We start from the raw sequence: 15,729 nt of genomic DNA on the forward strand, positions 1-15,729 counted from the left end.
ATATCAACTGAGACTTTGGGAAGTTCATGATCCAACCGTGTTGTTGAAGTACAGTCAGGGAGAGTGCAAGGTTCTGCACCAACCTGTCCCTGGACCTTGCTTTTATGAGGAGATCATCCAGGTAAGAAATTATATTGACTCCCTTCCATCGAAGGAGGACCATCATCTCCGCCATCACCTTGGTGAAAACCGTCGGAGCCGTGAAGAGACCAAACGTCTGAAATTGGTAATGACAATCCTGTACCGCGAATCTCAGATAAGCCTGATGCGGAGGATAAATGGGAACATGTAAGTAGGCATCCTTTATGTTTCAGGCAGAAATTGAGAGATTTTAGGTTTAGGATCGGTCTGACCGAGCCGTCCGGCTTTGGAACTACGAAGAGGCTTGAATAAAACCCCTCTCCCTGTTGTGACAGGGGAACCAGGACAATGACCTGATCCTGACACAATTTTTGTATAGCTGCCGCTACTACTTCCCTGTCTGGGAGAGAAACTGGTAAGGCCGATTTGAAAAATCGGGATGGGGGAACGTCTCGAAACTCCAGTTTGTACCCGTGGGGCACTATTTGCAAGACCCATGGGTCCAGGCCAGAACGAACCCAGAGCTGACTGAAAAGTTTCAGACGCGCCCCCACCTGAGCGAACTCCCGCAAGGGAGTCCCAGCGTCATGCAGTAGATTTGGCAGAAGCAGGGGATGATTTCTGCTCCTGTGATCCTGAAGAGGCTGCGGACCTCTTTCCTCTCCCCCTTCCTCTACTTGCAAAGAAAGGGGAAACTTTTCCTCTTTTGTACCTATTGGGCCGAAAGGACTGCATCTGAGAGTGATGCGTCTTTTTTGACTGTGTAAGGTAAGAAAGTCGACTTACCTGCGGTAGCTGGAGAAACCAAAGCATCAAGGCCGTCACCAAACAAGGCATCTCCAGTATAGGGGAGAGACTCCATATTCTTTTTTGAATCTGCATCAGCATTCCATTGGTGAATCCACAGCGCCCTCCTAGCCGAGACCGCCATGGTAGCGGCCCTTGATCCCAAGAGCCCAACATCTCTCATGGCCTTACGCATGTATGATGCAGCGTCTTTTATATGACCCAACGTGTGTTTTCCAATTTGCGATCCGCCGGCTCCTTAAGGACCGCCGTGCCAGGTGCAGGGAGAGCTACCTTTTTAGTTAATCGTGACAGTGCCCTGTCCAGAACGGGGGACGACTTCCACCTTCTCCTGTCCTCTGCCGGGAAGGGATAAACAACCTGAATTATTTTAGGAATTTGACATTTCTTATCAGGATTTCCCCAGACCCCCTCAAAGAGGGTGTTTAGTTCATGAGAAGGAGGAAAAACTACCTCAACCTTCCTTTCTTTATAAAGGTACACCTTCTTGTCAGGCAAAGAAGGGGTCTCCTCAACGTTTAAGACGTCCTTTATAGCTACAATCGTGTACTGAATGCTCTTAGCTAACTTCGGATCTATTCTGGAACCACTAGGGTCGACACAGGAATTAGAGTCCGTGTCGGTATCAGTGTGAATTAGTTGGGCAAATGATCTCTTATGTGACCCCGAGGGGTCTTCTGTGGGAGAAAAAGCAGAGCTTTGTAACATCACATCCTCCACAGACTTTCTCCAGGTCTGTGCCTCAGACTCAGATTTATCCAATCTTTTTCTGATATGATTCACACTATCACGCAAATCTTTCACCCAATCAGGTTCGGGCGGTGCCGACACGGTCACCACATTACAATTCTGTGTCCCTAATATAGCTTCCTCCGGAGAAGAGCACTCTGCCTCAGACATGTCACACACGTGTACCAAACACTCCACAGACACTCCGGGCTTATAGGAGACAAACCCACAGTAAAATCTGTCAGAGGGATACTGAGAGGATTTGCCAGCTCACACCCCAGCGCCAGTAACACAATGCCTGTAAAACAAAATTGCCTACAGACCTGCAGCACTTTTTTTTTTTAAATATTTATTTATTCAGATTTTCCATTTACATCATAAAGTAAAGTAAATACTGCAGAACAGTCAGACATTATACAGTAACCAATATCGCAATGGTAGGTGAGAGATCACAATAAAGGTAATCATTAATAAGGGTACAATGTAGATAAAACATCAATTTCTAGCGTACAAATGAATGTTCTGAGGTATTTTAGCGAGAGCAAATAATGTGATCGTCCCTTTGTCTGACCATCTATAACAATTGAAACATTACAGTATAGAATAAAATAAACCAGAAGAACAAAAAGAGACATACAGGAGGGCAAGGGAGAGAAGGAGGAAGGATGGGGGGGGGGGGGGGGGGGGGGGGGGGGGGGAGTGTCCTAGACCTTGTTTTGCTAAGTACAATCTATACCAGTGCAAGAATAATACTATACCATATATCACCTCAACATGTCTGTGGAGGTTTATACTCATTGAAAACTTTAATTATATGTTGCTGAGTCATCAAGTCAAGAGTGTTTATGTACGGAGCCCATTTAGTAGAGAACGATCTGGCTCCATTAACCAGATCATGACAAGCATATTTCCTTTCATAATACAAGAGTTGTAAAAGTTTGCATTTAACGTCTCCTAATCTGGGAGCGGATTTTTTAATCCAGTGGAGCAATATACATTTCTTACATACCGCTAATAGGGTAATTAGCAAAGGTAGGACACATTTCTTATTCCTGCCCAGATACCAACTGGAGAAAATAATACCCAAACAGGCAGCTGGTTCAGGACAGAGATGAAGATGGAACATATCATTGGCAAATTGTATAACTTTACACCAAAACTGCCTAATTTTATAGCAATCCCACATACAATGCATAAAATCTGCTTTAACCGCAGTACATTTACCACAATCACCAAGTTCTTCTTCGACCATATGTCTACGCTGATATGGGGTGATATATGCTCTATGTATGGTGCGAATATGCACCTCCTGCAGATAAGCAGATTTTAATATTTTCATAGAGAGGGAAAAGGATGAAGTCAGATCTTGTAATGTGGTCAATAGAGGAATATCTATTTTCCATTTTGATACCAAAATCTCCCATTGGTTGCGACTATTAAAGGCAATAAGCAGGGCGTATAAATGTTTCACCTTATAATTAGTGTGTAAAAGGAAATAAAACAATTTCTCTATAGAGTCAATCTGGGATTGTGTGATTTGTGGCTTATATATTGTTAAGGGGGCTGCTTTCTTTTTCATCAGGAAATGGCGGACTTGTAAATACATAAATAGATGTGAGTTAGGTATCGAGAAGCAACTGGAGATCGTATCAAAAGAAGCCAAATGGCCTCCCGGGTCAAAGACCTTGTATGATAAATCTAGCCCTTTGGAGCGCCATATTTTAAACCATGGATTTGTTAGCGAAGGGGAGAGAGAGGGATTGCCCCATAAGGGGATGAAGGGCGTAGTGTATGGGTCGCTGTTACAATGTTTATTAACGGCAATCCAAGTATCTGCAAATAAGATATGAGTGCGTAAATCTGCGGGTATAAGGGAGGGTGGTGATTGAAGTAGGGCACTGGGCGAATATGGTGCGAAAATTTCCATATCAAGAGAAAGGTCCGTATAATGAGACTTGGTTAATATCCAGTCTTGGATATATCTATAGAATATGGCATGTGAATACATCTTTAAGTCGGGATAACCCATCCCACCTTCCCTCCTGGGCATTGTGAGTTTAGCTTTGGAAATCCTGGGGCGCTTACCCTGCCAAAGAAATTTAGAAAACAGGGCATCAATTTTTTGTATGTCAGATTGAACTAACGCAGTCGGCAACATCTGCATACAGTAGAACAATTTAGGAAAGAGGATTGAGTGTATAACCGTTAGACGACCCAAAAGGGAGATAGGAAGGTCTTTCCATGCCTCCAGCTTCGTTGCTAGTTTTGTTATTATGGGGTGGAAGTTTACCGAGTACAGTCGTTTTAATTCAGAGCAAATTTGTATACCCAGGTATTTTATCTGGGACGATGTAATTTTAAAGGGGATAGAGGGATCAGTCAGCAAATCAGGAGGTATCGCTCCCAGAGGTAGAATTTCTGATTTGGACAGATTAATTCGGTATCCAGAGACTAAACCAAAAGAGTGTAGCAAATGAAGTAAAGCTGGCAGAGAGCGCCGAGGATTAGATAGAAAGATAAGAGTATCATCAGCAAACAAACTCACCCTCAATTCCTCAGCTCCCACCTCCACTCCGGTCAGTAAAGGGGACGATCTTATTGCCACCGCTAATGGTTCTATTGCGATGGCAAACAAAAGGGGCGACAAAGGGCATCCTTGTCTTGTGCCTCTGTGTAAAGTAAAGGCAGGAGAGAAGAGCCCATTGCATACTACCTGGGATTTAGGGGCAGAGTAGAACAGGCGGTGGATGTCAATGAATTGAGTAGGGAAACCAAATTTTTCTAAAGTATTGAACAAATGAGGCCATAGCACAAGATCGAAGGCCTTTTCGGCATCTAACGTAATTAAAATTGAGGGGGAAGAAGATGGGGTAGCGATAGCAGCTTGATATATTGCAGCCAGAACTCTTCGTACGTTCACCACTGAATGCCTCCCACTAATAAATCCCATTTGGTCTTTATGGATAATAATGGGTAGAATAGGTTTCAATCTTTCAGCCAAAATTTTTGTAAAGAGCTTATAATCGGAGTTTAACAACGAGATGGGTCTGTATGATCCGGGGAGAGCAAGATTTCTGCCTGCCTTTGGTAAAATTTTAATAAAGGCATCCGAGAAGTGAAGAGGAAGACTCCCAATGCTAATTATATGATTAAAACAGGCAGCTAAGGGTTGGGCAATGTGCGAGTTCATCATCTTATAAAATTCGTTAGTATAGCCGTCAGGTCCTGGGGATTTGACAAGTTTCAACTGTTTTATGGCTAGTAAAACTTCCGCAGTGGTGATTGGTGCAGTTAGGGTTGAACAAAAAGAGTCAGGGAGCTGAGGAAGTGAGAGCGAGTCCCAGTAAGCGGAGGGATAGTGGGAGGAGGGGGGGAGAGGAGGAGGGTTAATAGTAGTAGGAGGGGAGGTTAATGTAGAATTCTCAGCTGGTACAGAATAGAGGGTTTCATAGAAAGATTTCATAACCTCTGCAATTTGTTCATCTGAAGTAGTGAGAGATCCATCCGCCTTTAACAGCGGGTGGATCACTGATTGACCCCTCGATCCCTGTAGTAGATTAGTCAAGAGCCGTCCTGTCTTATTACCAAATTTATAGAACTTAGCGTTAACTTGGAAGAGGTGGTTATCCCCACTTTTTTGTAATAATTCACTAAAATGTAGTTTAGCAGTTAGGTAAGAAGTTTTATGTTCTGGGGATGGAGATAATTTATAAGTTTGGAAAGCACTAGATAAATTGGCTTGTAGTTCAAGATAGGAGGCATTACGTTGTTTTTTAAGAGAGGATACATAAGCAATCAATTTGCCCCTAATTACAGTTTTGGCGGCCTGCCAGAAGACTGAGGGATTAGAATTTACATATGACTCGTTCTCCCTTAGATACTCCCCCCACCAAGTCTCCACCTGAGACTTCATATATTGAGACTGCATTAAGTGGGAAGGGAATCTCCAAGCGGGAACAGAGCCCCCTGTTTTGCCAAAACTCATTGCCATATGAACCAGTCCATGATCTGCTATGACTGGGGGTTCCATGTCTACCGACTCTATTTTTGGAAAAAACTGTTCAACTACTAGAATATAGTCAATTCTTGACCATGTATTGTGGGTCAGAGAAAGGCATGAATATTCCCTCTCTATGGGATGTGTAGCCCTCCAAGTGTCGATTAAATTAAGTGTCTTAAGAAAAAAGGGTATACCGATCTTTGGCAGTGTCAGTTCTCGTTTCGGGGGGGGGGGGGGGGGGGGGGGGGAGTCCTGTCCAGGAAGGAAGATGAGAGTAAGTTAAAATCACCACAGACTATTAATGTGCTGGGATCTAAGACATGTAATCTCGCAATCAGAGAAGTGAAAAAGGTTTTACAGTATACGTTTGGCGCATAGATATTGCATATATGAAAGATCACACCTCTGAATTCTAGGTTCAGTATTAAAACCCGGCCTTCCGCATCGGAATCAATATTAGATACAATAATATTCAAGGATTTCTTAGCTAATATCACCACACCCCGTGACTTGGTATTATAAGATGCAGAACCCAATACCCCCCAACCCATTATATTCAATTTTTTTACCTCTTCAGGCTGTAAATGTGTTTCTTGCAGACAGATTACATCTATCATATGTTTATTTAGATAAGTCAACAGACGTCGCCTTTTGGCAGGAGTGTGGATACCCCGGACATTAAGAGACCCAACCTTAAGTGACATCATAGCAAGGGTAAACAGTCATCATTTTAAGCACAGGCAATTTTGAACCTAGTCTAGGTAGGGAAGGGGGAGGGTCAGACATGAGGGATAAACAAACAATAAAAATACAAACACATTTACTAACGAAAAACACAAAAGAACCAAGCCACCATGAGCAGCAACCACCCATCTTCCACTTAGACTTCCAGTAGGAATCCAGACCTCGTGCCACCAGTGCCCTGAGGGCTGAATTCTGTAGTAGCGATATAGAAAATAACACCCTACGGCACGGTCTCCGCTCCAAACACCATTCATTTTAGCAATTAACCATCTATCTCTGTCATATCAGGGCACAAACGTAAGCACATCAGAAATGAATATTACATATTGCTCAAAAATAACAACTGAGAGGAACTATAATATCTCAACATATGAGCAATACATTTCTCCAGTGCAATATAATATAATTCAGGGAACACATTTTTTTCCATTTTTGCCATTATTTCCCTTTATGAACCAGGACTGCATGACTTGATTCAGTCATCCGGGGCCCGGGACAGATCCATAGTATTTCTCCCATCAGCTTCCTCTTTGAGAAATGCATCCGCATCAGCAGGTGTGGTAAACTCGGAAAACTCTGAACCAGTATAAATGCGCAGGCGCGCCGGGAATAACATCATAAATCTTCTATTAGATTTTGCAAGCATAGAACAAATTGGGGAAAAGGCACGCCTCAGTCTCGAAAGTTCGACAGAAAAGTCTTGAAAAATGCGCAAAGAGTGCCCTTCCCATAGAATAGGATTATATTTGCGAGACGCCTTCCAAATCGCCATGGCATGCAGATAATTTAATGTCTTGAAGATAACCACTCTTGGACGTTGAGAGGGGTCTCTAGTCAAATCTCCTAAACGGTGCACTCTCTCAATTACCATGTCAGTGCAATCCCTGTCTATCTTTAATAATGCAGGGAGTGTAGAATGAACGAAGTGCTCCAGAGAGGCCCCTTTAAGTGTTTCAGGCAAACCAATAATTCTTAAATTATTTCTTCTGGTTCTGTTTTCGATGCTATCTAGCTTTTCAGATAGCCGTTTATTGTCCAGAACCAGAGCAGAGACAGTTTTCTGTAGCCCTGCTACGTTATCAGAATTATCACTGATGCGTTGCTCAGCGTCAGTCATCCTGCCAGCCAGATTTTTTATCTGAGTTGTTATGTCCACTACAGCTTTCTGCAGTAACGGCGCCATTGCCTCCTGCATCGCCAGAACCATATCCTCATATGAGGAGGAATGGCAAGGTACACTAGATTTAGATTCCCCGGCAGCGCTTGTCGAGGCTGCACTCGGTTTTTTACTGACCGGAGTTCCAGGTGCTGTGTCGGCGTCCGGCGCCATATTGTGTTCCCCCCTGCGCTTCTCCTGCCTCGGTGTCTGCGGCGGAGGTAGCGTCTTTGGGGCGGCTGGCGGTGCTAGAAACTTCTCCATCGTCTCCTCTGACCGCCGGGGAGACCGGGAACGATGTTTGCCCGAGGTTGACAGCGTGTTTGCGGTAAGGGATAGGTGCTGAGAGCGGAGCCGCGAGGAGAAGCTGCTCACTCTCCCATGCCGGAACCGGAAGTCTCGACCTGCAGCACTTTTACAATTATAAATATATTACATACAAAGCACCAAATTGCACTGTGCCCTCCGTTTTGCACCCTGATACTTGTTCAGCAGTGAAGGACCAGCGATCTCCTCTGCAGCCTGGAAGGGGAGAAAATGGCGCTGAGTAGTGTGCTGGCTAACTGAGGAAGAAGCCCCGCCCCCGCAATGGCGCGCTTCTCTTCAGATTATTCCACTGTAATATTTATACTGATGGGGGTAGGACTGTGCCACCGCACCATATGTCCCCTCTATGCAAGTTTTTTATGAGGTATCATGCTGCCCAGGGCGCCCCCCGCGAACTGCACCCTATTGTGCATGTGTGATATGGGAGCATGGCGCGCAGCATTCCCGCCCGCTGCGTGGTACCTTTCAGCCGTCACTGCAACAAAGATCTTCTTTCTTCTTATACTCACCCGTCTTCTGACTTCTGGCTTTGTAAGGGGGGGGGGGCTGACGGCAGGCTGTGGGAGTGAGCATCTAGGCGCAGCTAGCGTTCAGGACTCTTCAGGAGCTAATGGTGTCCTGTCAGCCAGAAGCAGAGCCATGAAACTCTCAGGAAGTTGGTTCCTACTTCTGCCCCCTTGACCCACGAAGCAGGGAGACAGTTGCCAGCAGTGCTCCCTGAAAATAAAAAAACCTAAGTCTTTTCAGGGAAACTCAGTAGAGCTCCTCAGAGTACATCCAGTCTGCCTGAGCACAATTTCTAAACTGAGGTCTGGAGGAGGGGCATAGAGGGAGGAGCCAGTTCACACCCTTGAAAAGTCTTAAAGTGCCCATGTCTCCTGCGGATCCGTCTATACCAGAGGTTCTCAAACTTGGTCCTCGTGGGCCCACACAGTGCATGTTTTGCAGGTCTCCTCACAGAATCACAAGTGAAATAATTAGCTCCACCTGTGGACCTTTTAAAATGTGTCAGTGAGTAATTAATATACCTGTGCACCTGCTGGGTTTCCTGCAAAACATGCACCGTGTGGGCCCACGAGGACCAAGTTTGAGAACCTCTGGTCTATACCCAATGGTTCTGAAGTGGACCCCAGGATCCTCTAGGACGCAAGAGAAATATATTTCCCTCAATAGTTTGTAGTGACAGAGGAGGGTGTAGGATAAGAGATTACTGTAGTGACTGAGGAAAGAGAATATGTGACTCTTTTCTGTAATAAGTGATTATTACTCACCTGTGCTGATATCTGTAGGGATTTCCTCCTCCTTACACTGCTGATCACCCCTCACATACGTCTCTTCTTCTCCCTCTATAGCTTCTGCCTTCATATCAGTCACATACGTCTCTTCTTCTCCCTCTATAGCTTCTGCCTTCATATCAGTCACATACGTCTCTTCTTCTATCTCTGTATCTTCTGCCTTCATATCAGTAACATACGTCTCTTCTTCTCCATCTATATCTTCTGCCTTCATATCAGTCACATACATCTCTTCTTCTCCCTCTATATCTTCTGCCTTCATATCAGTCACATACGTCTCTTCTTCTCCCTCTATATCTTCTGCCTTCATATCAGTCACATACGTCTCTTCTTCTCCCTCTGTATCTTCTGCCTTCATATCAGTCACATACGTCTCTTCTTCTATATCTTCTGCCTTCATACCAGCCACATACGTCTCTTCTGCTCCCTCTATATCTTCTGTCGTTATATCTGTCACATACGTCTCTTGTTCTCCCTCTATATCTTCTGTTTTAATATCAGACAGACTTTCTTCCTAAAAAACAAACACACAAAAAAACACTCTGACATTTGCATACAGTCAGATTAAAGTTTGGTGAAACAGTATAATATCAGTGTATAAGACACAGCAACTCTAATCATCATATATTGACAGTTCACAACACCCATAGAGGGAGAAAATAACTTGTGGCGAGCCCGAATGGGGCTTTCTAGCGCCCTCACCGCTGCTGGCATACTGGTGGCAAGGATGCAGCTGTCAGTATACTGACGGCCAGCGTCCCGGCCGCATTTAAATCGTACGTATTCCACCCACTTACCTGATCCTTCTGTGGGATCCTGTGATTCTCCTCTGTACAATCCTGGGAATACAGAGGACGGGGACATCTCTCTGGGGTATCTCTGTTACTGGGCCCATCTGTAGGAGACACACAGTGACTGAGTACAGCGTATATATGTGATTATCAGATGATGTGTGTATATAGGGGCCCCCATACTTACTCTCCCCTGTACAATACATGACAGTCTCCTCTTACCCAGTGATGTGAGGGGCCAGTGATTCTCCATCATCACGTCCTTGTACAGACCCCTGTGTTCCTCTATATACTCCTCCTCCTGCATGGAGACATATACAGTGACATCCTGACACCTTATAGGCACCTGACACACACAGTGATACATTCATCACCCAGACACATCCCCTGGTGTTACTGTATAATGTCCCATTCCCAGCAGTCACCTCTCCAATCATCACCCAGACATATCCCCTGGTGTTATTGTATAATGCCCCATTCCCAGCAGTCACCTCTCCAGTAATCACCCAGACACATCTCCTGGTGTTACTGTATAATGCCCCATTCCCAGCAGTCACCTCTCCAGTCAGCAGCTGATTGATCTTGTTGGCGAGTTCCAGGATCTTCTGGTCATTGGGCCTCTCATGTATCAGTGAGTAAGGTTGAGGAACCGTGATGGGGCTCCGGTTCCTGTTCAGTCCTCCTGACACACGGGGACGGCTGCTGCATGTCTCAAAATCACTGGATGTCTTCTTCACTACTGTGTAATCCTGTGAATTGGGGAAGACACCAACTATGAATACATATACTCCAAGATCTCCTCACTTCCCCAGTCATGTGTCTGTATTATTACTATAGATATGTGATGTTCCTATGACACTCCCAGATCCCCTAACATCCCCAGTCATGTCCCTGTAATTTCTCTGACGTCCTAGTGGATGCTGGGAACTCCGTAAGGACCATGGGGAATAGCGGCTCCGCAGGAGTCTGGGCACATCTAAAGAAAGCTTTAGGATCACCTGGTGTGCACTGGCTCCTCCCCCTATGACCCTCCTCCAAGCCTCAGTTAGATTTCTGTGCCCGACGAGAAGGGTGCACACTAGGGGCTCTCCTGAGCTCTTTGTGAAAGTTTTAGTTTAGGTTTATTATTTTCAGTGAGACCTGCTGGCAACAGGCTCACTGCATCGTGGGACTAAGGGGAGAAGAAACGGACTCACCTGCGTGCAGAGTGGATCGGGTTTCTTAGGCTACTGGACATTAGCTCCAGAGAGACGATCACAGGTTCAGCCTGGATGGATCCCGGAGCCGCGCCGCCGGCCCCCTTACAGAGCCAGAAGAGCGAAGAGGTCCGGTGAAATCGGCGGCAGAAGACGATCCTGTCTTCAGATAAGGTAGCGCACAGCACCGCAGCTGTGCGCCATTGCTCTCAGCACACTTCACACTCCGGTCACTGAGGGTGCAGGGCGCTGGGGGGGCAGCGCCCTGAGACGCAATAAATCGATAAAAACCTTATATGGCTAAAATAAATGCATCACATATAACTCCTGGGCTATATGGATGCATTTAACCCCTGCCAAAACATACAGAAAAACGGATGATAAGGACGCCGAGAAAGGGGCGGAGCCTATCTCCTCAGCACACTGGCGCCATTTTCCCTCACAGCTCAGTTGGAGGGAAGCTCCCTGGCTCTCCCCTGCAGTCACTACACTACAGAAAGGGGTTAAAAAAGAGAGGGGGGCACAAATTAGGCGCAGTATAAACAATACAGCAGCTATAAAGGGAAAAACACTTATATAAGGTTATCCCTATATATATATAGCGCTCTGGTGTGTGCTGGCAAACTCTCCCTCTGTCTCCCCAAAGGGCTAGTGGGTCCTGTCCTCTATAAGAGCATTCCCTGTGTGTGTGCTGTGTGTCGGTACGTTTGTGTCGACATGTATGAGGAGAAAAATGATGTGGAGACGGAGTAGAGTGTCTGTAATAGTGTTGTCACCCCCTAGGGGTCGACACCTGAGTGGATGTACTGTTGAAATTGCGTGACAGTGTCAGCTTTGTATAAAAGACAGTGGTTGACATGAGACAGCCGGCTACTCAGCTTGTGCATGTCCAGACGTCTCATACAGGGGCTCTAAAGCGCCCGTTACCTCAGATACAGACGCCGACACGGATACTGACTCCTGTGTCGACGGTGAAGAGACAACCGTGATTTCCAATAGGGCCACTCATTGCATGATTGATGCAATGGAAAATGTTTACACTTTTCTGATAATATGAATACCACCAAAAAAAGGGGTATTATGTTTGGTGAGGAAAAACTTCCTGTAGTTTTCCTAAATCTGAAAAATAAAATGAGGTGTGTGATGATGCGTGGGTTTCCCCCCGATAACAATTGATAATTCTAAAAAGTTATTGGCAGTATACCTTTTCCCGCCAGAGGTTAGGGTGCGTTGGGAAACACCCCCTACAGGGGATAAGGCGCTCACACGCTTGTAAGAACAAGGGCTCTACCCTCTCTTGAGATGGCCGCCCTTAAGGATCCTGCTGATAAAAAGCAGGAGGGTATCCTAAAATGTATTTACACACATACTAGTGTTATACTGCGACCAGCAATCGCCTCAGCCTGGATGTGCAGTGCTGGGTTGGCGTGGTCGGATTCCCTGACTGGAAATATTGATATCCTAGATAAGGACAGTATATTATTGCCTATAGAGCAATTAAAAGATGCATTTCTATATATGCATGATGCACAGCGGAATATTTGCCGACTGGCATCAAGTATAAGTGCGTTGTATTCTACCAGTAAAGTGGTCAGGGATTCCAAACGGCATTTGGAAGTATTGCCTTAAAAAAAGGGGATGTACCCTAGGTCGCCTCTCAAAATAAGACGCCGTATTATCAGGCGCAGTCCTGGTTGGCAAGCGGACAAAAGGGTTCCTCTTTTCTGCTCGTGACAGAGGTAGAGGAAAATGGCTGCAGAGATCAGCCAGTTCCCAGGAACAGAAACCCTTTTCCGCCTCTGCCAAGCCCTCAGTATGACGCTAGGGCTTTACAAGTTCAGGCACGGTGGGGGCCCGTTCTCAGTGAATTTCAGTGCGCAGTGGGCTCACTCGCAAGTAGACCCCGGGATCCTTCAGGTGTTATCTCAGGGGTACAAAATTGGAATTCGAGACGTATTCCCCTCGCCGTTTCCAAAAAGTCTGTTTTACCGACGTCTCCCGCTGACAGGGAGGCAGTTTTGGAAGCCATTCACAAGCTGTATTCCCAGCAGGTGATAATTAAGGTACCCCTCCTGCAACAGGGAACGGGGTATTATTCCACACTATTGTGGTACCGAAGCCAGACGGCTCGGTGAGACCGATTTTAAAATCTAAAATCTTTGAACACTTACATACAGAGGTTCAAATTCAAAATTGAGTCACTCAGAGCAGTGATTGCAAACCTGGAAGAAGGGGACTACATGATGTCTCGGGACATCAAGGATGCTTACCTTCATGTCAAAATTTACCCTTCTCACCAAGGGTATCTCAGGTTATGGTACAGAACTGTCACTATCAGTTCAGACGCTGCCGTAGGGAGGGTCCACGGCACCCCGGGTCTTTACTGAAGTAATGACCGAAATGATAATATTCCTTCAAAGGAAGGGAATTTTTAGTTATCCTTTACTTGGACGATTCCCTGATAAGGGTAAGATCCAGGGAACAGTTGGAGATCGGTGTAGCACTATCTCAGGTAGTGTTGCGGCAGCACGATTGGATTCTCAATATTCCAGATTCGCAGCTGGTTCCGACGACTTGTCTTCTGTTCCTAGGGATGATCCTGGACACAGTCCAGAAAGAAGGTGTTTCTCCCGGAGGAAAAAGCCAGGGAGTTATCCGAGCTAGTCAGGAACCTCCTAAAACCAAACCAAGTCTCAGTGCATCAATGCACAAGGGTTCTGGGTAAAAATGGTGGCTTCCTTCGAAGCAATCCCATTCGGCAGATTCCACGCAAGACTTTCCAGTGGAACCTACTGGACAAATGGTCCGGGTCGCATCTTCAGATGCATCAGCGGATAACCCTGTCACCAGGGACAAGGGTATCCCTCCTGTGGTGGTTGCAGAGTGCTCATCTTCTAGAGGGATGCAGATTCGGCATTCAGGACTGGATCCTGGTGACCACGGATGCCAGCCTGCGAGGCTGGGGAGCAGTCACACAGGGAAGGAATATCCAGGGCTTATAGTCAAGCCTGGAGACATCACTTCACATAAATATCCTGAAGCTAAGGGCCATTTACAATGCTCTAAGCTTAGCAAGACCTCTGCTTCAAGGTCAGCCGGTGTTGTTCCAGTCGGACAACATTACGGCAGTCACCCACGTAAACAGACAGGGTGCCACAAGAAGCAGGAGGGCAATGGCAGAAGCTGGAAGGATTCTTCGCTGGGCGAAAAACCATGTGATAGCACTGTCAGCAGTTTTCATTCCGGGAGTGGACAACTGGGAAGCAGATTTCCTCAGCACGACCTCCACCCGGGAGAGTAGGGACTTCACCCAGAAGTCTTCCACATGATTATAAACCGTTGGGAAAAACTCGACAGGTATTGCGCCAGGTCAAGGGACCCTCAGGCAATAGCTGTAGATGCTCTGGTAACACCGTGGGTGTACCAATCAGTGTATGGGTTCCCTCCTCTGCCTCTCATACCCAAGGTACTGAGATTGATAAGATGGAGAGGAGTAAGCACTATATTAGTGGCTCCGGATTGGCCAAGAAGGACTTGGTAACCGGAACTTCAAGAGATGCTCACGGAGGATCCGTGGCCTCTACCTCTAAGAAGGGACCTGCTTCAGCGGGGACCTTGTCTGTTCCAAGACTTGCCGCGGCTGCGTTGACGGCATGGCGGTTGAACGCCGGATCCTGAAGAAAAAAGGCATTCCGGATGAAGTCATCCCTATCCTGATCAAGGCCGGGAAGGATGTAACCGAAAAACATTATCACCGCATTTGGCGAAAATATGTTGCGTGGTGCGAGGCCAGTAAGGCTCGACGGAGGAAATTCAACTGGGTCGATTCCTACATTTCCTGCAAACAGGAGTATCTATGGGCCTGAAATTGGGGTCCATTAAGGTTCAAATTTCGGCTCTGTCGATTTTCTTCCAAAAAAGAACTAGCTTCAGTCCCTGAAGTTCAGACGTTTGTTAAAGGGGTACTGCATATACAGACTCCTTTTGTGCCTTCAGTGGCACTTTGGGATCTCAAGGTGGTTTTTGGGTTCCAAAAGTCACATTGGTTTGACCCACTTAAATCTGTGGAGTTAAAATATCTCACAGAAAAAGTGGTCATGCTGTTGGCTATGGCCTGGGCCAGGCGCGTGTCAGAATTGGTGGCTTTATCCTGTAAAAGCCCTTATCTGAGTTTCCATTCGGACAGGGCGGAATTGAGGACTCGTCCTCAGTTTCTCCCTAAGGTGGTTTCAGCGTTCACCTGAACCAAACCTATTGTGGTGCCTGCGGCTACTAGGGACTTGGGGGACTCCAAGTTGCTAGACGTTGTCAGGACCCGGAAAATATATGTTTCCAGGACGGCTGGAGTCAGGAAATCTGACTTGCTGTTTATCCTGTATGCACCCAACTAGCTGGGTGCTCCTGCTTCTAAGCAGACTATTGCTCGTTGGATTTGTAGTACAATTCAGCTTGCACATTCTGTGGCAGGCCTGCCACAGCCAAAAATCTGTAAATGCCCACTCCACAAGGAAGGTGGGCTCATCTTGGGCAGCTGCCAAGGGGTCTCGGCTTTACAACTTTGCCGAGCAGTTACTTGGTCAGGAGCAAATACGTTTGTAAAATT

At 46.2% G+C, this 15,729-nt stretch overlaps 1 protein-coding gene across 2 annotated transcripts in view; it reads right to left on the reverse strand.

Annotated features, from left to right (window-relative positions):
- LOC135056970 (zinc finger protein ZFP2-like) overlaps positions 1-15,729 on the reverse strand; it is a 76,511-nt gene that overhangs the window by 21,929 nt on the left and 38,853 nt on the right. For both annotated transcript variants that reach the window (XM_063962771.1, XM_063962770.1), the window contains exons 3-6: positions 10,488-10,679; positions 10,153-10,231; positions 9,937-10,034; positions 9,116-9,653 (exon numbers count right to left, since the gene is read on the reverse strand). In XM_063962771.1, the coding sequence (XP_063818841.1) occupies positions 9,116-9,653; positions 9,937-10,034; positions 10,153-10,231; positions 10,488-10,679 (907 nt within the window). The remainder of the gene's footprint in view (positions 1-9,115; positions 9,654-9,936; positions 10,035-10,152; positions 10,232-10,487; positions 10,680-15,729) is intronic.

The sequence above is a fragment of the Pseudophryne corroboree genome, chromosome 3 (genome assembly GCF_028390025.1).
Source record: "Pseudophryne corroboree isolate aPseCor3 chromosome 3, aPseCor3.hap2, whole genome shotgun sequence".
In the NCBI taxonomy this organism is placed as follows: Eukaryota; Metazoa; Chordata; class Amphibia; order Anura; family Myobatrachidae; genus Pseudophryne; species Pseudophryne corroboree.